This window comes from Haliaeetus albicilla, chromosome 7 (assembly GCF_947461875.1).
Source record: "Haliaeetus albicilla chromosome 7, bHalAlb1.1, whole genome shotgun sequence".
Classification (NCBI taxonomy): domain Eukaryota; kingdom Metazoa; phylum Chordata; class Aves; order Accipitriformes; family Accipitridae; genus Haliaeetus; species Haliaeetus albicilla.
Window position 1 is genome coordinate 21,245,350 of NC_091489.1, and position 25,639 is coordinate 21,270,988.

At 44.4% G+C, this 25,639-nt stretch overlaps 2 protein-coding genes across 3 annotated transcripts in view; both read right to left on the minus strand.

Moving 5' to 3' along the window:
- Positions 1-2,309: 2,309 nt before the first annotated feature.
- On the minus strand, positions 2,310-7,612 carry SLC35D3 (solute carrier family 35 member D3). The gene is made up of 2 exons (XM_069787228.1): positions 7,121-7,612; positions 2,310-5,894 (listed from the first exon to the last, which is right to left on the minus strand). The coding sequence occupies exons 1-2, from the start codon at positions 7,554-7,556 to the stop codon at positions 5,065-5,067; spliced, it is 1,266 nt and encodes a 421-aa protein (XP_069643329.1). The 5' UTR covers positions 7,557-7,612; the 3' UTR covers positions 2,310-5,064.
- A 5,140-nt stretch (positions 7,613-12,752) lies between these two features.
- PEX7 (peroxisomal biogenesis factor 7) overlaps positions 12,753-25,639 on the minus strand; it is a 47,079-nt gene continuing 34,192 nt past the window's right edge. For both annotated transcript variants that reach the window (XM_069787250.1, XM_069787249.1), the window contains one exon: positions 12,753-15,392. Coding sequence is in view for 1 of the 2 variants with exons in the window: in XM_069787249.1 (XP_069643350.1) it covers positions 15,306-15,392 (87 nt within the window). In the remaining variant the exon portion in view is untranslated. The remainder of the gene's footprint in view (positions 15,393-25,639) is intronic.

Consider the following 25,639-nt stretch of genomic DNA (forward strand, 5'->3'; position numbering starts at 1 on the left):
TTTTTACCTATGTCCAGTAAGAAAATAGAAACAGCAGATCTACCTGCCTCCCCCCAGCCAGGTCATTCACTCTGCCTCTCTCCTCATGTGTATCACTCTTCCAGGGCCCCAAATTCAAGTGCATTCACTGCAAATTCACCACACTGTTTGGCCCTGGGTTTCTGACGCTGTCACTATTGCTTTCCTTGTAAGAACAGTGACAAGCTGAAATTTGGTGGAGGGGCTGGCTTCCAGCTCCCCAGGGATGTGGGTGTGCGAGAGGGTACGAACTGACGCATTTTGCTTTTCTGCAAACTCTCATATTTTCCCCATCCGTCCTAATCCGAGTTCCATGTACCTCTTCAACCAGTGTTTTCATGCTCTCTTCCCAGGCTTTCATTTCTCCTATTCAAACACAATGTCTAGCCCTAAAGTGTGGCTGGCTTTCCTAGTCTCCACCTATAATAAAAATGAGCCTGGCTCATCAGCAATAATGATGGCAACCTCTTCTCAGGTTTATAGTTTTATTACTCAAAATGCTCTTACTGTGAAAAAATTTCCTTCTGGTTTTACGTGTATAATAAATATCCACACAGGCGGGCATGACCAGATTTCGGTACTGGCTGGCTGGCAGCGAGGGCCTTCTCTCCTGCGTCCACCCTGCACACATCCCAGCTCCGCAGGAAACTGGTACGCAGCCCTGGCCCAGCTCCACAAGAAGCTGGTATGCAGCCACGGCTGAGCTATATAGGGAGCTGGTAAGCAGGGAGCTGGTGTGCAGAAACGTGCACATACAAGATCCCGCTGGACATACAAGATCCTGCTAGTCCATCCCCTCCCTGCCCTTCTAGAAAACAAGAAAAAAATACAAATATGGCAGAAGCCTCTGTGGCAAGTCCTCCGCCACTGGCAGGGGCTTTCAGGCTGGACACTGGAAACAAGATTTGGGAAATACAGCGGGAACAAGGGAAGAGAAAGGAGTGCATGTGCACGCTCATCAATTCCCGACAGGAGTGAGGTTGAAGTGAAAAGCTTCCTGATGACCTCCAACAAGCTACTGAAGCATGAATATAGCAGCTAATTGAGAGGCAGAGTTGATTGCCTGCACTGCACTTAAAGGCTTCAGGTTAAAAAAACACAGAAGAAACGTCAAAGCGATATGTGAAATTATACAGGACACAGGCAGAGAGGGCAAGGAGACAGGAATCTGTGGTGTTAAACCTTAACCATGACAAGCAGCAAAATGTTCAAGTGTTAATTTAGAGCCCAGAGCTGATGGGCTTGCACCTTTCTGCCTTCTGAAGCCTTTGCCTGCAGCAAACAGACATAATCAAATTAGAGGAGGCTGTTAAGCACTGGCAGTAAACTGTCCCCTGACACACACAGGGCTGTGGAATATTGCTTAATAACCTGTAAAATTTCTTTCACTCTCACCTGTTTTTTGGTAGGAAGTGATAGTAAATGCAGGATCAGTTTGTCAGTGATGTATGCAAATTTTTTACTTATCCTTAGAAATGTTAACTGTCCCTGCCTCCAAATACTCTGGCGTCTCTTTAATTTCTTTGAGAAAAGAATATGTTTTAGAAAAGACAGCCAGTGTGGCTGTCACTTTCCTGTTGCGTGTGTATTTGTGTGCGTGTGTGTGCATGTACGTGTGATATAGTAGTGCTAGAGCAGGTGTTGCTCGATGATGTGTTGACACTGAAATTAATGTTTATTCTCAAAGCAGTCATTGTGCATCAGGTTCATTCATTATCCTGGAAGAAGGACAGTTTCTTTCTCTAAACTGTCCTGCAGGCACATTTGTGTGGAGCTCTAAGATGAATTCTGCAGTAATCACCAACGCAGTTTCAGCCACGGGCATGTTATATACATTTCATCCGAAGCAAACAGGTAAAAATTAATGCTTAAGTCATCTCCTAGGACTGCCATGTGAGACAGCTGGTAATACAAATACTTAACATTGTAAAACAAAATCAACATTAAGTCCTTTAATAATGCAGTGATTTTATAAATATTAATAATGAGCACCATCTTACTTGTATGTATTCCGAAGTTACAGCAGTTAGTTACACTAGCGACATTAAACCATCTTAAATATATAACCAAAGAAATCACTGCTGAGAACCACAGATACTTCAACGGGTACAGAGGACTTGGCCACTTCAGATTCTTGTGTTCCTTTGTCTGTCCTCAGTCCCTCTGTCCATGACAGTATTTATAGTGTGCGGTCACATGCTGAGGAAACTTGGATGGTATAAAGGCACAAGAATAACTATAAATGAACCAAAAATGAGCACCCCAGAGTAGCAACAATAAGAAAACCAGAAGGCTTTTGGAAAGCAGTGCATTTTATTCCCACTCCTCGTTCTGCAGTCTTCCACTGATGCTATTAAAATACCTCCGCGCGAGGCAATATTTTTATTTTATTGTGCGACAGTCTCTTTTACTGAAAAAGTGGATTGCATTTGCCAAACTCCCATTTTAATTTAGGGGAATTTACAGGTATAAACAGAATACAATATAATCACATTTCAACTATACATGCAAATATACAACATTGTAACAGCAGCTTTTTTAACAGTCAAAACTGTTTGAGTTTCCGCAAGTTTCTACTAATACTTCAACAACAGTAAGCGGCAAAACATTGAACGCTCCCAGGAAAAAGTCCTGCAACAAGAGTCCAGGGGGAGAGCTTTCCACAGCACGTGCCAAACACAGAGTGTACACTATGGGATCTAAGACTGGCATCCAGGTGGTAAAAAGATCCACATTCCTTGTGGACAGAAAACACTGACCACAGTGAAGACAGATCAGAAATGTGGGTTTCTCTTCAGCCATCTGTACGATTACAATGCAGTTCAATATCGTAACGAGTTCAGTAATACAGGAACTGTAAGTCATAGGCACAAACAGCTTTAGGATGCATTTGAAAAACTAACAAAAACCCTATTATATTAGCCTACAAACAATAAATAGTGCTTTTTTTGCAAAAGATGCTGTATGGACCTTGAGCAGAAAGTAAACATTGTATTCGGCATATAGCCAGAATATCTTGATACTCATGAGCTATACATAACGTGTGATGTACAGATTTCAATGCCCCGTGCCCCAGCTCAGCAGCTCCAGGCTTTTAGCCTCAATGTCTTTATAGCTCTCTCTTTCAAAATTCCTGGGTGATGCCAGGTTACCCAACTTCTGCACTCACTCAGAAAACATACTGTCGCCCCTGACGCCTCTGCCTGCATTTATTGACATGACTCTAAAGCTCCCTCAGAGATCAGTTTTGCCAATATTCCCCGCTGGGTAAATTGCTTGTTTCGGATTGCAGTGCCGAACGCGCTGCGAGGCTAATGCTGCCTCCTTGGCTTGAGAAGGCATTGGGCTAGGCTTAATGAGGGCTGTGGGAATAACTGATTTTCAGTTTGGTGGCTTAATAACTACTAATAATAACAACAACAACAATAAACAACTTGGTTCATTTTTTCAGGAGATGATAACAACTTGTTTCAGCCTGTGGTCAAGATGGCCTGATGGCTGGGGCACCCTTTTGGGATGAGGAAGACTCAGAACCAAATCTCTTCACTGCCTAGCTCTCAGCAAAGGTTTGACCTGAGGATGCCCACCTACCGAAAGGGTATCTGCAGGCTAAGAAATACTCAAACATTTGTTTTCCCAGTCTTTCCTGTTAAACGTATGTGGTACAAAATATTAGAATGTTCAGTAGAGGCCCTGCCGGAGGACATGCTTCCCACTTCCCACAGGAGCACTGGAGCGGCCGGGGTGGCAAGGCAGCTCTGACCCTCGCAGCCCGTGGGGACAGTCTGGGCACAGGGGAGCAGCTTCCACCAAAGCCACGGACGTCTCGGCGCCGAGCGCACCGAGCATCCCAGCCCGGGAGTGCTCGGCCGTGGGATCTGCCGGAGCGCGCTGCAGCTCCCTGCCTGCCTGCCTGCCTGCACTTTCTTCCACTGGACACCCCAGTGGGGGGCCAGCGAGGGCTGATGGGCACAAAGCCGTGTCCTAACACGTTGCCAGGATATAGCAAACCTGTCCTGCAAAAGCACCCCTGGGAACCCTGGCAAGATGGTGTCCCCAGTTCTGCTATCAGCCTGTACTTCTGAGAGAGGGAGATGGAGAGGACACCTAGGTTCCAGCCCAGGCTCTGATTCACGCAACTTTAGGGTACAAGGAGGGGATAGCACAAGGCACACACTTTCTCCCTAATTTTTTTATAGCCCTCCCAAATCCATACATATCAACATTTCCAAACTCTTTTATTTGGGTCAAGCTAATATTCCCAATGCTACATGTAGTTAAAGCTCATAGAAAAACATCCTTCTTTTGCTAACCAAAGCTTCTCAAAGGTTCAGATCTGGTTCTGCTCTCATGTGCACCACTGCAAGACAAAAGTACTTGTGCTGAAGACACAAACCACCCAATGTAAACCAGGTCCAAGGCCCAGCCTGGCCACAGAATCAGGGAGAGTTTCAATTCTTCAGTTAAGAGGGTGAGTGTACACCAATATAATTGAAGTGGCACAACCTCTAGCCCCGTTGCAATTGTATTGACACAGAGGAGCACATAAAAGTACAGTTAATAGGAGCTTATATATTGTAGGAATACATTTATATAGCGTACCTACAATTGGACGGATACAGATACGGCAGTGCATCAACAGAGCCTCCGAATGGTGTTAAAGTCACAAGGCTCCAGACACAAGCTAAGTTACAGGCCACCACCGTGTCACTGGCACTGCCAACTGACTCAGTGGTACTGATGTCCCTCATAGCCCAGGCTGCTGGGCAAGCACCCCGTGACCTCCCATTACCCAACTCTCTCTGTGTCCACAGCAGAGGACTCGGCAACTTTACCTGTGGTGGGTCTAAACTGATGTACTGAAAGCAGCTGAAAGCAAGCCCAAAGCATGAGCAGACTCTGACCTTTTGCTTTTTGACAATGAGGTAAAGTCATCCTACATGATTTGGATTTGTCAGCATTGATGTGGAAATGTATGCTCTGCCTTTCCCCCTGTACAGAGAACCAGGTGTCTGTCCTCAAGCAAGCAGTTTTCAAACCTGCTTTTTAAGGGTTTGGTAGCTCTTCATTCTCTATCAAATAATCCTTCTTTATATAATTAGCACCCCTCACCAACCTCCATACTCCAAGATAGGCATCCTTCAGCGAGCTCCTGTTCACTTCTTGTGAGCCAGTGGCTTTTCCCTGGACCGCCGGTCCCTTGGCAGGTTTCTCAGCACCGTCCTTCTCCTCCTCTCTGACCTGGCTGTCCCCCGTGGCTGATGCTTCCACTGCTGCTTCCTCAGCCCCCTTCTCCTGGGTAATTGCCTCCATCGCAAACAGTGCTTGGTCCCCAGCCTGCCTTTTCCCCTCCTCTTCTCCAGCTTCTTTCTCCAGGTCCTCGTAATTGCCCTGCCGCCTGGTCTCAATGTACTTGGCCACGCAGTAAATGATAGACCCCAAGGTGTTGACCACAACACCGGCTATAAATAACTTTGTGGGCTCCACATCATTGAATGCCACCATGCCCACTGTGATGGTTGCTATGCTCTTCACCACCCCTACGAAGCTGGTGGTCACAGCTGAGTTAATGTAAGTGCAGTGAAGGGTGGTAAAGTTCATGGCACAGCTAATCAGGACGCAAGCGATAAAGATGCATACCATGGCAGGGTCCTTCCACCCCGGGAAGGACCAGACATTGATGGAATCCATGCTGGCAAAGGAGCAGATGATCAGAAAAGGGGTGGCTGAAACAGCGATGGCATACTGAGCTGTCAGGGGTCCGTATTCACTGTCTACACTGGTCTTCTGAATGAGCACCAGGTAGGCAGCGTGTATCAGCACGGCCAGCACGCCTGTCACATAGCCCATAGCATCACCAGTCAGGTCACCAGCTCCTGTCAGGAGAGTCACAGAAAGAAACCAGCATGGTTTTTGCATGTAAGACAGAAAGAGAGCCCTGTTTTGGGCTAGGGGGATATTTAGGAAATAGGCACCTGTGCCCTTTCCGTAACTCCTAAGATTCATCATGCTTTTCCCAAGGCTGAACACATTTACGTCCCAACAGACATATCTTTTTTTTTTGTGTGTGTGTGTGTGTGTGTGTGTGCATGCTGCAAACCTATTGAACATTACCCACTCTCCCCATAAATCCCACAGCCAAAATCAGATTATGTTCTCTCTTTTGTGAAGACACTATGGGAGATTTGCAGCTGAAATCCCACATACGCACAGCAACGCTGGGCATCCTCTTGCGAGTGCGGGCACGCGTCAGCTCTGGCTGGCGGGGCTCCCTGCCCTCCAGCCCCCCAGCCCTCCTTCTGCTCCCCAGAACAATGCCAAGCCCTGAGAGCCTCCCTGCTGAGCCCCGTCAGCTTCTTTGCAGCTTAAGGTACTCGCCATGTGTGTGTGCTCTGTCCCCCGGGGCAGCCCCCAACCCAGGAGTGTTGCCGGGCCACACAGAGCCAGTTTTGCCTCCCACCCCACCTACACCTCGGCTGGAAATCAACACAGGTAGGGCCCCCGGCCGCGTGGGGTTGCAGCTGACCCCAAAGGTTGTGTCTACGCCTGTAGGATTGCACTTAGCCCAGCAGGGCTGCGGCTGCCCCAGAAGATTCCATCTACCCCTGTAAGGCTGCACCCCCCCCCATAAGACCACACCTCCCTCTGTAGGGTTGCACCTTCCCTAACAGGGCTGCAATAAGGTTGCACCTCTAGCCGTAACCGACTCCCACAGGTTCGCAGGGGCCCCTGTAGGGCTGCACCGGCTCCCGTAAGGCCGCAGCGATCTGCGCCGGGTTGCGCTCAGCCCTGTGAGGTCGTTCCTGTCACAGCGGGGCTGCAGCCACCCCGCCAGGTCGCACCTGCCCCCGTAAGGTTGCGCCTGCCACAGCGGGGTTGCGGCCGCCTCCCCGCCCGGGGTTGCACGCCGGCCCCCCCCGCCGTATCCTCGCACCTTTCCCGCGGGGTGCCGCTGCCCGCCCCGTCCCGCCCCGAAGCCCAGGCGGAGCGGCGGGGGCTGCCGGTCCGGAGGCGGCGCGGCCGCCCGCCCCGTCCCGTCCCGTCGCGCCCCGTCGCGCCCCGTCCCGTCGCGTCCCTCCGGTGCGGCGGCGGTCGCACTCACCGGCCAGCGCGGCGCCGCAGGTGGTGATGAGGACGGCGACGAGGACGCCGGGCGAGGGCATGCCGTCGCGGAGCACCAGGGCGCCGGTGAGGAGCGTGACGAGGGGCAGGCAGCGCTTGAAGACGACGTACATGGGGAGGCTGAGGCCGCGCAGCGACCAGAGCGTGAGGGTGGACTGCAGCGTGGCCAGGGCGGCCACGGCGGCGAAGGGGCGCGCCAGGCGGGGCCCGAAGGGCGGCAGCGCCGCCAGCCCCCGCCGCCGCAGCGCCTCCAGCCCCAGCGCCGCCGCCGCGCTGCTGAGGCACTGCAGCAGCGTCAGGAAGGCGAAGTGGTAGCGGGCCAGCAGGAACTTCAGCAGGATGTTCAGCGAGCCCGAGCACAGCCCGTGCGCCACCGCCACCGCGACGCCCCGCGCCCGGCCCCGCCACCGGCCCATCCTCCCCGCGCACCGACTCGACGACGGGGCCCGCGGCACTGCCGCCCGCCCGGCCACCCGCCGCGCCGGCGGCGGCGGCGGCGGCGGCGGCGGCGGCGGCGGCGGCGGGGGGGAACGGGGACGGGCGGGCGGAGGCAGGAGGCGGGCGGCCGCAGGACGCGCTCCCGGCGGGGCGGCCGCCGCCTCCCCCGACGCGTGTCCCCCCGCGCCGCCCCCGACGCGTGTGTCCCCCTCCCCGCCCCTCGCGCCCCCTCCCCGCCGCGTGTCCCCCCGCCCCCCCCAGCGCGTCTCCGCCGCCGCTTTCGGGGCGCCGCCCCCGATGTCCCCCCCAGCTTCGCCCCGCCGTGTCCCCCGCGGCACCCCCCCGCCTCAGCGGGGGCGGGAAGCCCCCTGCGTGTCCCCCAGCCCGTCCGGGCTCGGGAGGGCTGGCGGGCGGCGGCAGCGCGCCCCGCTGCGCTTTCAGGCAGGGCGGTAAGCGCGGGGCGGCCGCAGAACCGCGGCCGCCCCGAAAATAACGTGGGAGCCCCGCGGGAAACCCCACGTCTCCCGCAGCGGGGAGGTCAGCGCAAGTCCCCCCCCACGCGTGCACAAGCGGGGCGGTACCGCTTTTCTCTCCCCGAAAACATGCGTCCCCCCCCGGGAAAAAGCATCCATCGAGCCTACCGGCAGCATCCCTCCTGCAGCCCCCCGGCTTCCTCGCGTTGGGGTTCCGACCGCTCCCCCGCTCGCCGAAGGGAGCCCCGTCCCTGGCGGGGAACAGCGGGGAGACGGGAGCCGCTGCTAAGAAAGCAGGGAGAACCTGCTTCGAGCAGGGGGACTTTTCAAGGAAAGTCGCTACAAATTGGTAACCGCACAGAGCCTTTGAAAGCGATGTTTTAAAGCCTGGTAAAGTTTATTTAAACTAATCCCTTCTCTCGACTTGCCAGATGAAAGTTTTAGCAGGAGCCCGCAATAGATCACCTCAACTCCAAGGGAAAAGCAAAAGCAGTTCTCCCGGACAGCCAGTCCTCTACCAGGCTCCTGCAGTGCCAGGCAACATAAGGGAATTAAAAACCATACTTTTATTCGGAGCTGCCTCATAATCTTGAGCCTTCTTTTAACATCATACACGTTAGGTCTCTCTCATCAGCACTAAGACTACCTTTCACCCATCGATTTGAGATTAGCAACGTTATTCTTTATTTTCAACAAAACCAGCTTCCCCCGTCTCCACAGGAACAGTGTTAGAAAGAACCAGCTTAGGGGAAAATAGCACGCTTCACACCCGAAGCTTGTTTTTGGAAGACGTACCATAAAAAAAGTGGACCAGATCCTGACAAGGATTGCCAGTTCTGGGGGGCTCGCATGGAATTTAGCACAAGCACAGCATGCATTTCAGCAGTATGAAAAAGGCACAACTATTTTCTGTGAGATTTCTGCACAAAAATACTACATTTCAGTCTCAGTTCAGTTCATAGACCTCACCAGACATACCCAGCTTCCAAAGCCAGTTGTACTTCTTCCCAACCATTACACTGGAAACTCTTGCACAGCTCGGTGTTGGGGTGAGACCTGTAGGATCACAGGAAAGGGTGCTGATGCCAGCAGCTCTCAACAAGAGCAGGGCAGGCATTAGGGCTGCCGGGCAAGCAAGTATGCACGAAATGACCACGCTAGTATGGAGGAGTGGCAGGGAAAACACACTGGACCCACAGCGCTGGGCTCTTGGTCTGAACCAAGAGAAGCCGTGTATGCCCAGGATTATTGCTGGGTGCAGCAAGGGACTCTTGGTGGTCATGGGGATCAGTCGCTCCAAAGGACGTGTGACAAATTTCTTGGGTTACAACTAGCAGTGGAGCTGGTACAGGCAGGGAAAAGAGGCAGGGCAAATGCTTATAAAATGAAACAACAGAGGTACGCATTAAGGTACGAGTGAAAATGTAAATTGGTAATGAGGGAAAGGAAACCATGGGTACCGTTGAAATTAAACAACAGAGGTAAACCACAAGAGAAATAATATTCTCTAAGCAAAAACTAAAGGAACTTCTTTTTTTCAGCCTGTGGGGTAAACACGTGGATGGAGACAGAAGTGATGTTTGGAAATCTAACCTGCAGTCTGCTTCCAGAAGCCAGGAGCTGAGTGCAAGCCCACCTTGCACTTCAATGCCATCAGCTGTGCTTGTGCAGGGGGGTAGCGGCCGCTGTAGACTCTGCCTGTGACTACTGCAGACAGAGCAGTGCTTCCTTCTACTTTTTCACAGGTTCCTGGATAAATATTCTTTCTTACCAGAGGCTGTCTCCAGCTTGCCTGCCTTTTATTTTTCAATCTTCAATTTATTCATTTTTTTATCAAGCTACTGTTCTCACTCCCTCTTTCTTGCCTGGCATTTTCTCACCTTCCTTCCTTTCCCCATTCCCATTACAGAGCCTGATATTAATGCAAGAACAAGACTTGACTTTGTGAAGACCACTATATACTCACCAGACTCAAAACTGCAGCTTCTCTTTTCCTCCTTCACCTCTTCTTCATCTTTACATAATTGATGGGAGGATTCTCCTGATATCTATCATTTTAAATTGGCTTTTTCCTTTTTGACTTTAAGTGTTCCCTAATTGTCTTCCACAACAGTTTGTTTTCCCTTTTGTTCTCTCTCTGGTTCTTACCAAGGCAGTTGTATTTTCATCTTCTTTTTACATGCAAATCTTTAGTTTTAATAATATTTGAGTACTTATATTTCTATTGATTAAAAACTCCACTGATTGAAATATTAAAACACTGAAAAAAACCCAAACAACCCAGGACTCTGCGTATGCCTCCTTTTAAAAGGTGAGAGTAATACCAGGTTGAATTTCCCAGGTTACCTCAGTCACAAAAGCCATGGATGCAATCAGGACACTTGGAAGTTTAATCTTTGCTAACTCAGGGTGGGAGGAAAGCACAGACTGATACCCAGAAGTCTTCAGGCAAAATGACATGTCAGTTGTGGTCACCTCCCTGGTGTCACGGGGTGCTCCACCTCAGGGGCCTTCACCCACTTCAGCAGCTGCACTGCAGCATAAAATGTAAACTCGCAGTTAAGTGACATGAAATATTAAGGCATATAAAGGTTGAAACTCGCATTTACACTTACTAGAGACCAGGTCTGGCTTCAAAACCCACTAAAGAACTGGTGCCAATGCATTTACACCAGCCTCCATTTGGACTTATCCCAAGCCCCCACACAGCACAATTTAAAGGAATGTGTGGATCACTGCAACAGTATTTGCACATGGGAGAAAAAAAACCCCACCTTCTGCCAAGTAAGTGCAGATAGAAAAAAATTTAATCGTGCTTTCTGGAAATAACTGTAGTAATTGGGACTACACCTAAGTGTAACCTCTGGAAGAAACAATTTTGTCCCCTCACCAGTGAAATAATCACTAGAGAAGTGAGTCTCTGACACTGCAGAGGATCAGGCTGCAAGTCTGCATTGGGGGCTAAATGCTTCCCTGACTGAAACAGAAAAACAAGTGTATCAGAAGGATAAAAATTATAGAATAGTTCAGTTGGAAAGGACCTACAATGATCATCTAGTCCAATTGCTGGGACACTTCAGGGCTGACTAAAAGTTAAAGCATGTTAATTAAAGGCATTGTCCAAACGCCTCTTAAACACTGACAGGCCTGGGGCATCGACCACCTCTCTAGGAAGCCTGTTCCAGCGTTTGACCACCCTCGGTAAAGAAATGCTTCCTGATGTCCAGTCTAAACCTCCCCTGGCACAGCTTTGAGCCATTCCCACATGTCCCATCACTGGATCCCAGGGAGAAGAGATCAACACCTCCCTCTACCCTTCCCCTCCTCAGGAAGCTGTAGGGAGCAACGAGGTCACCCCTCAGCCTCCTCTTCTCCAAACTAGACAAACCCAGAGACCTCAGCCACTCCTCATAGGACATTCCTTCCAGCCCTCTCACCAGCTTTGGTGGTTGCCCTCCTCTGGACACATTCAAGCACCTTCACATCCTTCTTAAATTGTGGGGCCCAGGAATGCACACTGTACTCAAGGTGAGGCTGCACTAACACTGAATTTGGGAACTCGAGCATCTGCGTCCCAGGTACCATATCCTATCTCTTGGAACTCACCTGTGTTGCAAGGCCAGCTTCTCTTGCAACATCTCTCATGGCGCTCCTAATTTTAGTCTTGTCTATACACAGCAAGGGAGAGGGGGGCGGAAGGTGCTATCCCTTGCCAACCCCTTTTCTCAACATGTCTTCAGGCTAGGCCCAGTACTAGTCTCCCACTGCCTCACCACCACTCCACACTGAGAAAACATGAGTTCTCCTGCACTTCACTGGGTAGGAATTGGATAAAGCAACAGAGAGACATCATTTGAGGTAACACTGCAGTGAAGGTACTTCCCTCACACTAGCTGTTCTTGTGTCCAGAGACAGCACTAGGTGTTCAGTTCCTAAGTTGACTCTTACAGATTTTTGTCCTAGCAGTAGGGCACAGATAATGAATAGCTGTAATGAATAGCTCTGTGGTTCCTTACAGTAATGAGATAATTTTGATGACTTAACTCTAATACTTTGATGGAAATTATTCTCAGTTCTGCATTTCACCTAGGTACAATGACGTGGGTGAAAGAAAAAAAAAACAACCAAAAAACCATGGAACAAATTGGTGTCCAATTCCTAAGGACATAATTTTTTTAAAATGGTTTCTTGGATGAAAATGGTAAAGATCTATATAAAATGTTTAACGCACAATTTGCTTTAATTAGGGTCTCATGCAACCATGAAGCATATAGGGGAAGTGTTGTGCAGAGTTGTATCCATTCCCCATCACATGGCCCTGAGCACATTCAAAACTGAGCAGTACTACTGAAAGGCTTAACACACTCATGCCTATGCAGCAAAATTTGAGGCCAGCACTGTACTTGGCTAGAAGAAAGAGATCACTTAATCACTGACATGCAGTCTGCACAAGCAGACACAAAGAATCATTTAAAATAGCTTTCCTTTATCAAAATGCAGAGCTGATGGGACATACAGCTAGGCAAAATGTGGTCTCTAAAAGTACGGAGGAAAAATGTGACTGTCACTCAGTATTCATACAAGACATAAACCATGATTATGATATTCTACTTAAAAGATACTCCCAGTATCTTTCACTGCATTTACTTTTTGATCAATGTTTCTTAATTGGGGAAGCAAATACAAGAGTGTAGCCAAAGATACTGTGTGCAATTAATTTAATAGCATTATAGAACAGCAAATCCACTCCTTTAGAATATGATTAATCAATATGTTTCTTGAATCAAGGAGAAACCTATGGCCTCCTATAAAACAAAATCTTCCACAGGAACAAGTTTAAAAGTAGAACACATTACATCTTTAAGATTATTGTCATTAAAGGTCTGTTTCAGTAAACAAAAAAAAGATCAGAAGCTAGTTTTATGGTCATAAAATAAAAAGTATTTCTTTAAAACAATTACAGCAAACATTCCCTGAGACTTAAGAATCAGCAACAACTATTGCCAGACTGTTTTTTCTGTTACAGTGCAGAAATGTTACAGCACGTTCTCTCCATTCAAAGATCATGCAGGAAGATTAAAGGCCACAGTTTTTATTTACTATGTGCATCTTCCGGATGCACTCATTTTTCAAGAGAATTAAATCCGGATGCAGCAACCCTCAGCACTGAAGCTAACCAGGACATGAAGGGAGAGAAGGCAGTTAAAAGGTTTAATGCACGTGTTGAGTGTGCATGTTCAGAATTCCTTCCCCCCCGTGCTACATTTTCTAAATTTCCCCTTCCAACTGTTAGGCTATGGCAGCATTCTGGAATATCCTCCCCTCTTCATCCCCCCAGAAATACACATATAAAATACATACCCACCACCAAAATGTTCCACTCACTCAGACAAGTAACTTGTAGTCTAAGCAGAAAACAGCGATAAAGCAGAAGAGTAGAGAAACTATTAAAGTTGAAATAATCAATTTTAATGCCTAAAATTAGATTTCATGGCCCATGGTACTACTGAAAACTGTATGCAGCACAACTTTATCGTTGCATCATTCCCCAGCACACAGAATTGAAGTGCAGTAAACATTTGGAATTTGGTGCAACACACTATCACAAAAAAAGAAAATCTACTTTTTGTTATTAATTCAGCTTGAGAAGATGGCATTCTGGGTCAGTTCGCACTGACTGAGAAAAAGATAAGATCCTATCAGGATCCAAACTCTCATGTTGGAGAAGACGTTTTCTTTCTGTCTTGCCCTAACACCAAATCAATATATGCTTATCTCTCTGTGGCTACCTGCTAGTTCCCTGGCTCTTTCTCCAAGATAGGGAGATTCTTTCCTTGCAACTTGCAGCTCTTAGGTCTGCTGAATTCTTTCTTTCATTTCTTCAAAGCATCCAACAGATCTGGCAGTGTCTGCTATTGCTTGATATATGAGTGGTGCAACCCCGAAGTGTACAGCATTCATTAGCAGGAGACTATGAAAACCCGACCAAAGATCTGCAAAGACCCCGACTTGCAAAGAGTCTTTTTATGATACAGATTGTTGATATGGGGTAACAGCAGAAGGGAGACAGCTTTAAGGTTAAAAAAAAAAAAAAAAAAAAAGTGAGCAGGAAACCAGGGGAGAAGCCTAACACATACCAATGAGAACTGCAGGAGTATCACAGTTGGATCCTGAAAGAGTATTTAAAGGAGACTAGAGAAGCACAAAAACTGAACATCTCTACTTGCCCCAGAAAAACTCAGATGAAAATACCAGCATGTGGGCTGAGGAGTGAAAGCGGGCATGTGAAGTACTCAACATACCTATAAAATGTTGCGCATATTTTTTTCAGTATAATAGCTTGGCCACACTGGATCTGCTATGCTTATGTCATGCAGTTAATCTGCATGTATGCAGGTTCAACTGGTCTGGACATCAGTTCTCACTTTGGCCAGGCTGTCAGAGGTCCAGAAACACTGAATATATGGCCACATTCTTCTTCTATCTCTTGGAAAAACTTTAAGTGAAAATAGAAGACAAGTCTAGTAGAAGAGATGGTTGTCCTATCTCCAAATCTTGAGGACTGTGATACAATTAGTGTTGTATATATTTCATTTTTTCCTAAGCGTTTTCTCTAACATCAGAGTATCTTTCTGCATGACTTCATCAACTGTTTTACTCAAGGAGATCTAACAGAAAAAATGTATGAAAATAATCTTTACCATCTTTGTGAAGCGGCTATCAAAAAGGTCAAATGAATCAGCTGGCTATAAACTATGACATTTACTGTCTACCAGGAGTATTCGTCATATTGCACAAGAAAATAATGCAATGCGAGTCACAGCAAAACATATAAATATAAATGCAGTCAAGTGGTACAAACCTCAGTTGACATTACAGTGAAAAGCCGCTTTTGTCTTGTCTTTTCTACAGTGACAATGTCTCAAAATACACTGCCAGTTACTTTTACTCTTTGTAAGGATCAAGAAGACTCAGGCCTCTGCTCTTGTCATTAGCCAGACAGGTCATAATATTGTGTTGGTGATTCTACTCTAAAGATACCAGCTCGTACCTGCTACGGCCACTCAGTAGCTGTTGAACGTTTTGCTGGCTCAAGTACTACCTGTACTGTAAACCAAGCCCTAAAATCTCCACATGCTTAAGCACACAACGCTCCGTTCAAGCAGTTTTACTTAAAGAGACACTAAGATTAGTGACACAGCTGACACTTCAGCACAAGTCTGGTTGTAGAGGAAGAGCGAGGTTCCTGGTGTGTCAGATCTTCACTTTTTCTCTAACAGGAACTGCTAGACATGACGGAGTATAGATCTTGACTAGTTCGTCCCAAGCACAGTCCACCACCTACAAAGCAAAACAAAAATCTATTTAGAACCTTCATAAGTTATTTTTACAAAAACCAGATGGAACTTAGAAGAAAATAATGCGTATCGTGGAGTTAATGCTGGTTGGTACTCTGATTTACAATTCTTCAAAATTATCTAATAATGCGGTTAGTTTTGTTTTGTTTTTTAAAATGTTGTCTTAACTTTACTAAGATGCATGAAAATTAACAATCTCATATTTTTCATGGTCGCCATGAGGAAAGCAGGGAAATCTTTGGGTTTCAACTGATTGTTCTAAATAGGCTAAAGAACGTAACTGAGAAAGAAATTAAGGAAGGACACACAAAAGTGGAGTCCTTGTGGTGTTTCTTCTCTTTACAGGGTCTCAGGACCCTTTTACCATGATATCTAAACACTTCATGATCAAAAGTGAACAACTTTCTTATACTTGCAGATATGGAAAATTGTTATAGACATTTTTCTAATGGAGACCTGAGGAACGGAAAAACAAAGGAGTTGACCAAAATGACATAGGAAGTTTCTTGAAGAATTAAGCCAGAACTTCAGTCTCACATTGATAAGCTACGAGATCACTGTATTGTCTTTTGTTGAGAAGAGAGATGTCTGTTTGCTGAGCATTGAGAATTGGGGGTGGTGATGTTGCTCCAAGCACTATCTAGACCCCATTAGTCTGATGAGAAGTGATGCCACATGTGCCAATGGCATCTTATAAACACAGTGACTGATTCCAATATAACTGAAACTTTTCCGAATTGCAAGTCTCAAGCTCTATTCTAGATGCAGGCATGAACCTAAAATCACGAAACCAGAAGGTTAACCTAATTCTATAGCATTAAAAAATTTTAATAAATAACAAGATTCCACAGAAGACGACTACAGAATGCTTTAGGTCTGAAAATGATTTGATAATGCACTTTAGAGTGTAACAAAGTGAAAGGGTTAACCACACTGACAATTACTCAAGTAGATGACCTATAATACATATTCACAAAATACTGTGGGAGACAAAAACTAAGGCAAAGGGAAGAAGAAAGAGGAGGGCTAAAGAGAAAAAGCTGATGAGCACCACAAATATATGCCAGTAAATCTAGCTGAATCCATCTTGCATTATTTTTACAATGTCCTTTCCAGTTGGGATCACAAAAGATACAGTATTGGATCCTCTGCACAGCAAGCTTCCTTCTGCTGCAGACTGCAATTCCTGTTCTCTTCTAGAGCCAGAATGAACAGCTGCACACTAAAAATTTGGAAATCCAACTTCAATATTTGATTTCAGACTATAATTAGCCCATTTTGTGTTTACTATACTGCACTATTATTCATTTTTATTGCTTCCTTAGCTGGTTCTACTTAGTTATTTGAAGTGCTTTCCATATACATCTAAATGGATCAAAAAAAAATCTCTTGACAATGTGTCGGTCTATTCATCCAACATAATAGAGCTTTGTGTGATATAATGTTCTGCTGCATTGCAGTCCCCCAAATCACACCAAAAAGAAAATCTGAGTCCTCCACTAAATGCTATGTAGAAACTGGCAGTCACATAAACCACAGGTTTTTTAATATTCTCCACAGCTCTGGATCAGTATCTGTATTTCTCCAGGCAACACCTTCTACTTTCATAAAGAAAGAAAGATAACATCTGGAAAAAATCCCATGGGAATTCCCACCTGTTATCAATGTAATTAGTATCCATGAAGTAGCCTCTGAACAAATATAGTTACAGAACCATTTAATCTACCAACACTAAAAATAAACAGGGGATATTAAAAGGGAGTTTGAAAAGGATCACTTGCAGTAATTTGCCCAACTCATTGACTTAATGATAGCCCATGAAAGATGAAAACATAACCAGCAAACAGAAGAAAAATAAAGCACAGCAGATAACAGTGTATCAAGTTCTCCTGTGCAGCAGGAAGTCTATAATGGAATACTGATATCAGAAACCTTGATGAAAATACACATGTGAAGAACAGCAAACAGGTATGTATGGGAAACTGGGACACTACAGCATGGAACAACATTACAAAATGCAAGAGCATTTCCATTTCTCTATAACACTTTCTCCAAAATACAGCCAAGACTGTAAGAGAAAGGGGACAACTGTAAGCTAACAGTGCAGCAGCCAGCATTAACTGATGGACAGCTGCTACAGGCCCCTTTGCAGTATCTCATAGATTAGCACTGCCTCAAAAACAAATGACTAAAATGAGCCCTGGGATAGAGAAAAGTGCCTGTTCATGCAGCTACTGCCATCAGTTTACAAAATGTCTTCTTTTATTTTGCCTTTTTCCTTATGACCCATCTTATACAATGGTCCTACGACCATTGTATGCCTTTCCCCAGAAGAGGGGAACACAGGATATTAAATGAAAGTGCTTTAAAAGTATTTAGAACTGTGAGTTCTCATGTGACATATGAACATTTTTACTACATACTTTAAAGCACTTTAGCTATTTTTTTTTTATTTAAATAAACTAAATACTACTTAATTTAAATATTAAAATAGCAGCAGGAATTCCACTGGAATGATCCAGAACACCACAGTAAATAAATACAGCATAAAAAAAGCTGCAAGTTCCTAGAGTTTATATTTTGATCAATAAGATGATGTTTCTAATAGGCAGAGAAAATCCTCCTGTGGTTGGATGAAGGACAAAGGAAAATTGAAAGCGGACTCACACATTATTTGCATACCTGATAAAAGTCCTCGCCATTAGGAACAGCAAGGCTTTCTGTGAGAATGTCCACTGTCTTGTGGACAAGTTTTACTCTCGGATTGAAACAAATCTCACCGTTTTCAGTATTTAGAGTGTGCATGATTTACATCTTTTTCTGTTTAAGCTGACATGGAAACAGAGTAGAAGACAGTTTATTTCAGTTGCAAAGAACTGTATAAATTATAATATCCTTATACTATTGAATATTTTGGACACCTGTATGCCATGGAATTTTCATTATCATTTATGAATACTAAATTGCTCTTGTAACTATAGCACAAAATTCTACTGTAGCAACTTTTAACTATAAGAAATTGCGGGGAAAACGAGAATAACTAGAGCTTAATTGTAAAACAAGAACATTCTACCTTACACTGACTGGTAAATTACATCAAGAAATAGCATAAATAGAAAAAGCATTCTAAACCTGGTAATTTTAATTATAACTAAAGCTATATGGGACAAAGGCAGTCTAACAAAATGACATTTACTACTTTTATTTCAGTAGCAAAGTTGTAGTACTAGTATATATGCTAGGGGTACTGTACTGTTATTACTGCAGAATAAACATCATGCCAAGTTATTTGCCAGTAGATATTTAAGCAAGTCTATTTGAAGCACATAAAATGGGGATCACTCTATTTCCCTTCAAGTAAAGCCAAAAAGCAAGCAAGCAAATGAAAAACTGCAGTCATCACAGGAAGCTGATTGCTTCACTAGAAAATCATAGTTTAACTCAAATGAAACAGCTATCCTGTATTTTATTGAAGTGTTTATCCTTGTCCCAGAGTATAACAGTGTTTCCCACCAATTGATTTAATATTGACATCCATTCATTTATCAAAGCCAATTCCATTGATTCACTAACTGATTTACTCCTCTGACAGGCCCTCTGTTTCCTATTCATCACAATCATCTTGCTTTGCAATAGACTTAGACCTTTTCCAGCACCTGAGGGCAATCCATTCAGTCTAGTGCAATTACCTGCATGACATTCTGCCTCTTTACTGTTCAGAAGCAAGAAAACAAGAGAAATCTCCAGAATTAGTAGATAACTTTTTTTCAATATTTGAAGGCGCAATAAATGCCCAAGTCCTAACCAAGATTAAATACATCCAAAAGAACAAACTAAAAACTTTGAGTTCATGTATTGGTTTGTATGGCAAGGTTTTGGTAGCGGGGGGGTTACAGGGGTGGCTCCTGTAAGAAGTTGCTGGAAGCTTCCCCTGTGTTCGAGAGAGCCCATACCAGCCGGCTCTAAGACGGACTCGCCGCTGGCCAAGGCCGAGCCAATCAGCAATAGTGGTAACGCCTCTGTGATAACATTTTTAAGAAGGAAAAAAAGTTGGGACAGACGGAAACAGCCGCTGGAGCAAGGAGTGAGAACATGTAAGAGAAACAACCCTGCGGACACCAAGGTCAGTGCAGAAGGAGGGGGAGGAGGTGCTCCAGGCGCCAGAGCAGAGATTCCCCTGCAGCCCATGGTGAAGACCCTGGTGAGGCAGGCTGTCCCCCTGCAGTCCAGGGAGGTCCACGGTGGAGCAGATCTCCACCTGCAGCCCATGGAGGACCCCACGCCGGAGCAGGTGGGTTCCCGAAGGAGGCTGTGACCCCGTGGGAACCCCGCGCTGGAGCAGGCTCCTGGCAGGACCTGCGGATCTGTGGAGAGAGGAGCCCATGGAGCAGGTTTTCTGGCAGGACTTGCGACCCTGTGGGGGACCCACGCTGGAGCAGTGTGCTCCTGAAGGACTGCACACTGTGGAAAGGACCCATGCTGGAGCAGTTCGTGAAGAAGTGCAGCCCGTGGGAATGGCCCACGTCGGAGAAGTTCATGGAGGACTGTCTCCTGTGGGTGGGACCCCACGCTGGAGCAGGGGAAGAGTGTGATGAGCCCTCACCCTGAGGAGGATGAAGCGGCAGAAAATAACGTGTGATGACCGTAAACCCCATCCCCGTCCCCCTGCGCCGCTGGGGGGGCTTGGTGGAGAAATCCAGGAGTGAAGTTGTGCCCGGGAAGAAGGGAGGGGTGGAGGGAAGGTGTTCTGAGATTTGGTTTTATTTCTCATTACCTTACTCTGGTTGATTTGTAATAAATTGAGTTAATTTTCCCCAAGCTGAGTCTGTTTTGCCCATGACAGTAATTAGTGAATGATCTCTCCTGTCCTTATCTCAACCCACAAGCTTTTTGTTATATTTTTTCTCTCCCCTGTCCAGCTGAGGATGGGGGAGTGATAGAACGGCTTTGGTGAGCCAGGGTTAACCCATCACAGTTCAGTATCCCCTTTATGAAAGGGTTTAATAAGAAGAAAGGACAGCCCTCTCTAGATTAGTATTTCTGGAATTATCTTGGTGCCACTCAGCTTCCAGAGTGCTCATAATAAATCATAGGATAATACGCAAATGTGTCTGAGTGACCCATTTCTCTTCTCAGCTTTTCTCCATCCCATCCCATTTTCAAATAAAACTAATAGGACCTGTCTTTTTTCTGTAGAAGAGACAGTGGAAAAAGTATTCAGTTCTTTGCTTCCATTAGTGTTGTGTTTCCCGTCCTCTTTTAGTATCTTACCTTCTGTGTCTTTTCATACAGAATTTAATCTATTTATATCATTATTATGTATTTTTGAAGAGTCCTAAGCATCCTCTGTAAGCACGTGGGATGGAGATTAGATGGAGATAAAGCAAGCTATTAGGTTTGCTACTCATCAAAATTACTTTCACAGGTGATCATTAAAACTGGTTGGTTAAGTGCATAATGGATCATGCATGAGTTTAAATGCATTCAGGACCTATTTTGTACTAGAAAATCCAAACCACTACTGTGGCCTTTTGCTTGGTCAACAGTTGCCAGGGTGAACTGCACACGATGCCTACCTTCACACGAGAGTAAAAGTGATGGGAGTTTGTAAATTAAAACTTTTTATTTTCAATGTGCAAAAACACCAATCATTTTTTTAATTTACTTTTGAAAAAAACCACACATTGATTTAATTATTATTTCCAGTAAAGACAAAATAAAACAAACCCTGGACCAGAAGTTCTTATAAAGATCTAGGTTTAAACTATGACTATCAGAAACAGATGTTCCAAATACTGGTTAAGAAGCTATTTCTTCATTGAGGAGAGAAGAGATAAAAGACTTGAGGGGCATTATTTTTCAGATTGCAAAGATATGTCACAAAGAACTGATCTAAAAAACAGGGAACTGTCTCAACATCTGTTTTGTTGCTCTGACACGAGCAACAGGAAGATGACTTGGTAGTCATGCTACACATTTCTAAGCCTTCTGAGTGTGCATTTCATCAGTAAGACGTAAAGGAAATTGAGATGCAGGTTGCAGGTTAGAGAGAAATCCTTGGCATCTCCACAGAATTTGTAGCAATTCCTCTGTACGCTACAGATCAGGGGAAAGACACCTCCCTAGTCTTTCAAGAACTGTTTTTAATTGGTAAAGTCAATCATAAGTTCTGTAGAAGATATATTGGAACTGCAAAAGGCCTTTCTGTGCTGATACTAGCTTTGGTGACCCCAAATGCAGTCAATTTACATGCAGTGAAACTGTGTTTTCTAATGACCCTATCCAATCTTCAAACTCATCCTTCAGCTCAGAATTAAGGTAAGTTCCTTCCTTTTGGGATATCATCACAGATAATCATAAGCCAAACAATGTTTTTGGTAACAGCTGCAAAATCCTGTTGTCTTCCATTGAGTTTCACTCGTGCAATTCACTGGGACTTCTCAAACAGATTTATTGACCATGCAGAAAAGAAACAAAATCCACTACACTGACTAAAAGACAAGGCTTACAGAAGTAGAAAATATTTGTAAGCCACCTAATCAAATACAATGCACAAGCAACACATTTATTAAGAAACTGCTGCCTCCCACTTTTTCCCAGTACTTCAGAATCAAAATTAAAGTACATTGTACTCTCAGTATGCTGACATTGCAGCTTTTACAGAATTGCAATGCCTGACAACCACCTTTCCAAACACCTTAGGATAAGACTTCTGCTGATAATAGCAAAGGGTGACCATTATTCATGAATGGCTAGCTTTGACTTATGCAGTGAAAGTTTAACAGTTTGGGAAAGACACATAATAAGCACCAGTAAGAAAAGTCACCTCCCTTTTGCCCCTCCAACTCTGTAAAGAAGTTCAAATTGATTTAACATTTGCAGCTGGTTAAATCTGATCTTTCCATGCAAAAATCCACTCTGAAATGAAGTAAAAGAACAGATGCTGTAGGATCTTTTTATCTCAAAGGATCACTAACTACATAACTTTAGTAGCATCCTGGAGAAAGACCGTAAGGAGAGATTAAAAAGAAGTACAGATAGTGATATAATTATAGCAGTGTGATAGCCACAACAGCTGGGTGGAAGCTATCAGTTCCTTGGCAATTAAGTGTAAAAGATAAGAGCAAGTGATCAAAAGAAAAAGTCTCTGCTTTTCTGTACATTTCCACAAGATGTAACTCCACTATTACATGAAACAGTCATTTCTGGGCCTGTTGAGGGCGTACAATTAATTTAAATGAACAGCAAAATACATAGCACAACAGCCTTAATAAAGACATCTTCGGCATTTATATTTGGCTATACTGGTTAAGCCAGCTTCAGCACCCAGTATCCTGTCCATTCTCCTGCTTGCTGAGATGGCATAGCTAATGCAACACATAGAAAACAGGTAGCAGAACAAGCCTGTACACCAAAACTTGACAGATGATAAAAAATTTCTCCATAAAACTGGAAGAATTTAGAACTAGATTTCAGTTACTTTCAGGGGATGAAGCTCAAGTGTATACAGTTTGGCTATAACCTCCCTCCAACTAGTAAGAAATTACAGCTTTTAAAATTTTAGTGATACTGACGCCATAAGAAAAGTCATGATACCATCAGTACAGCAACATTTCATGGGATCAACAGACCGATGCTACAAAGCACACATTTCTGCTCAGTTCTAACTGCCTCTGGCCAGGTGGAAGGAAGGAGCAGACTGGGGTATGGTGCAACATGCTGGTGATACCCCGCAGCTTTAGGGAGAAGAAAATGGATGTTCAGGGAAGCTGGATCACAAGGACAGCGTAACACAGAGCACAAGACTAGTTTTATGGTTACTGCACTAGTATTATTACTGTCTCCTCATTATTTGGTATGATATGTGTGTACTGCCGTATCACCCATCACCATTTCCAAATGCAATACATAAGAACTGTGGCCAGGCCCTTTCTTGCACTGATATATCCCAGAGCTCCACGTGCTTCAAAGAAGTAAGAGAAACCAGTTTTATGTGAACCGATCTACTCTGGGGGGAATATTTACACAAGGAGGTGCAGCCACTCAGAAGACTAGAGAAAACAAGTTTGCCTCCCAAACCATGTTGACACAAACAGCTATTTAGACAGCTAGCTGCCCATTTGTATTATAATTACCATCCAAACACACACAAGCACAGTAAAAGAAAATCGTTAAGTGATCACTATTTGTGTTGTACATAAGTTATTCTAAAACCTAGACTTTAACACACATTCAGATAACAGAGGACCTTTACAGGTCCCTTTCAACCCAAACTATTCTATGATTCTATTCTATGATTTTGGACTAGAGAACTGACATTTGGTTTATTCTCATTTGCTGCAGAACAATTTTAATTTCCAAAGGGAGCACCTCAGTATTGTATATCATTGAAGTCCTGTTCTGATTTGGCATGTCACGGATCTATAATGTGCTCTTCATATATCAAGTGTTCTAAGCCGCTACACCACTTGCTATCACTTCCGTTGAAAATCACGTATCCTTGCCATTTAGGAATGTCATTGTTCATTGCACAGAGAAATGGAAAGATTTCTCGCCTGTTCCCATTAAACACGTAATCCCGTTCTCAGCAGTAAGATAGAAAGCCTGGCTCAATGGAAAGCATTAACTTGTACTTTCCATTGGCTGCTTTACAGAGTTCAGAACAGACATGAGATGTAGGCTGAGAAAGTTTCCAGACAAAACTCAGAGCTTCAGTTTTTCTTACATTTGCCTTAAGTAAAACACAGCTTTAGAACTACAACAGAAAGGGTTGGGTATTTTTTTGTCCATGATTTAAAGAAATCTATGGTACATCTGTATTTTCTATCCTTTATATACTTATTGAAATAATTTCAGAATGAAGACAAAAAAAGGTGAATGTTCACAGTATCCATACTTTCTATCTGCCATTGATGGATTGCCTACAAGACAGTTAAAATTAATTCATGACTGCCATGTCACACTCAACCTACAACAGAAGAAAAAGGCTGCTTTTAAATAAATCTGCACAAATAATACCAAAATAAGTTAGGTTCATACTTACATGCTGTAGGTAACCACAGCAAAATCTCAGTAAGAGGTAGGCTTAAAGGAGTATTATAATTTAAGTCCTCAGAACATTCACAGATCACATGCAGGGAAAGTAAGTACCAGGAGAGAAATGAAATCTGATGAGCTACAGACTACAATTCCAATATATGGTCTAGCACTATCAGGCCCCAGTGAGGAATAGTATATAGCTGATTACCATTTTCATATTCTCTGTATACATCCTATGCCTATCTAGTGTATATAGAAAGAAGCAAGCTTTAATTGTTTTTCTTTTCCCCAAACATTGGAAAGAACTATCATGTCTGGTTTAAAAAACTGCATACTCTTAATACTGCTGACAAGGTAAATGGATTTGCTCAGTTCTTAATACTGTACACCATTACAAATTTAAAGAATTTTTGGTGCTTAGGGTCTTGTCGCTGTTCTTGTGCATGATAAAGCTACTTCAGCTGAAAGCTGGAGTTGGGAGTATTTTCTCCTAGACACCCTGTCTTGCAAGCTCTCACATCACTTACAGTTTAACAGAGAAATACCCTGAATATCATGAGTACCATTTCTGTTAATGCTTTGCACTGTAAAATGCACATTTTTCTATGCACCTGAAAGTTTGTTTGTTAGTTGTCTGAAATTGTTATGAACCTGACACCAACATTATGGTGGAAAAAAACCCAAACCAAACTACAGTTGATTTTATTAAAATGCAAAGCTTTCAACAAACGCTTACTTTATGTAGAGGCAGATACGCCAAAATAGACATCAGAATCTTAATTAAGGACAAAGGAGTTTTCTGTTTCATCTAGTTAATACTTACTTTCACAACCTGGGACCCATTCTTATGACCAGATCTCTCCCCCACATGTTGCCTCCCCTTAGCAAGGACTAGCTTGCCTGCATGTACCTACCCTTGCCTGTGGATTCTGTTCAAAGCTCAATCAGTTCCACAGGAATGTCTTGTAATTCCTAGATCAGATACTTAATCACAGTTTCTATTCTGAACCCTTTTTCAAAAGTACAGACTGTTTTTTTCTTGACATGTAAAAGATACTTCAAAAATACTGAAGTTCATTGGGCACAGCCAAAGAAAATATAGTCTGTCTAGACAACAAAAATATCATTAAGGATGAAAGCAAAGGTTAATGACCAGAATGGTACTTAATTTGACTATAAATGAATAAAATA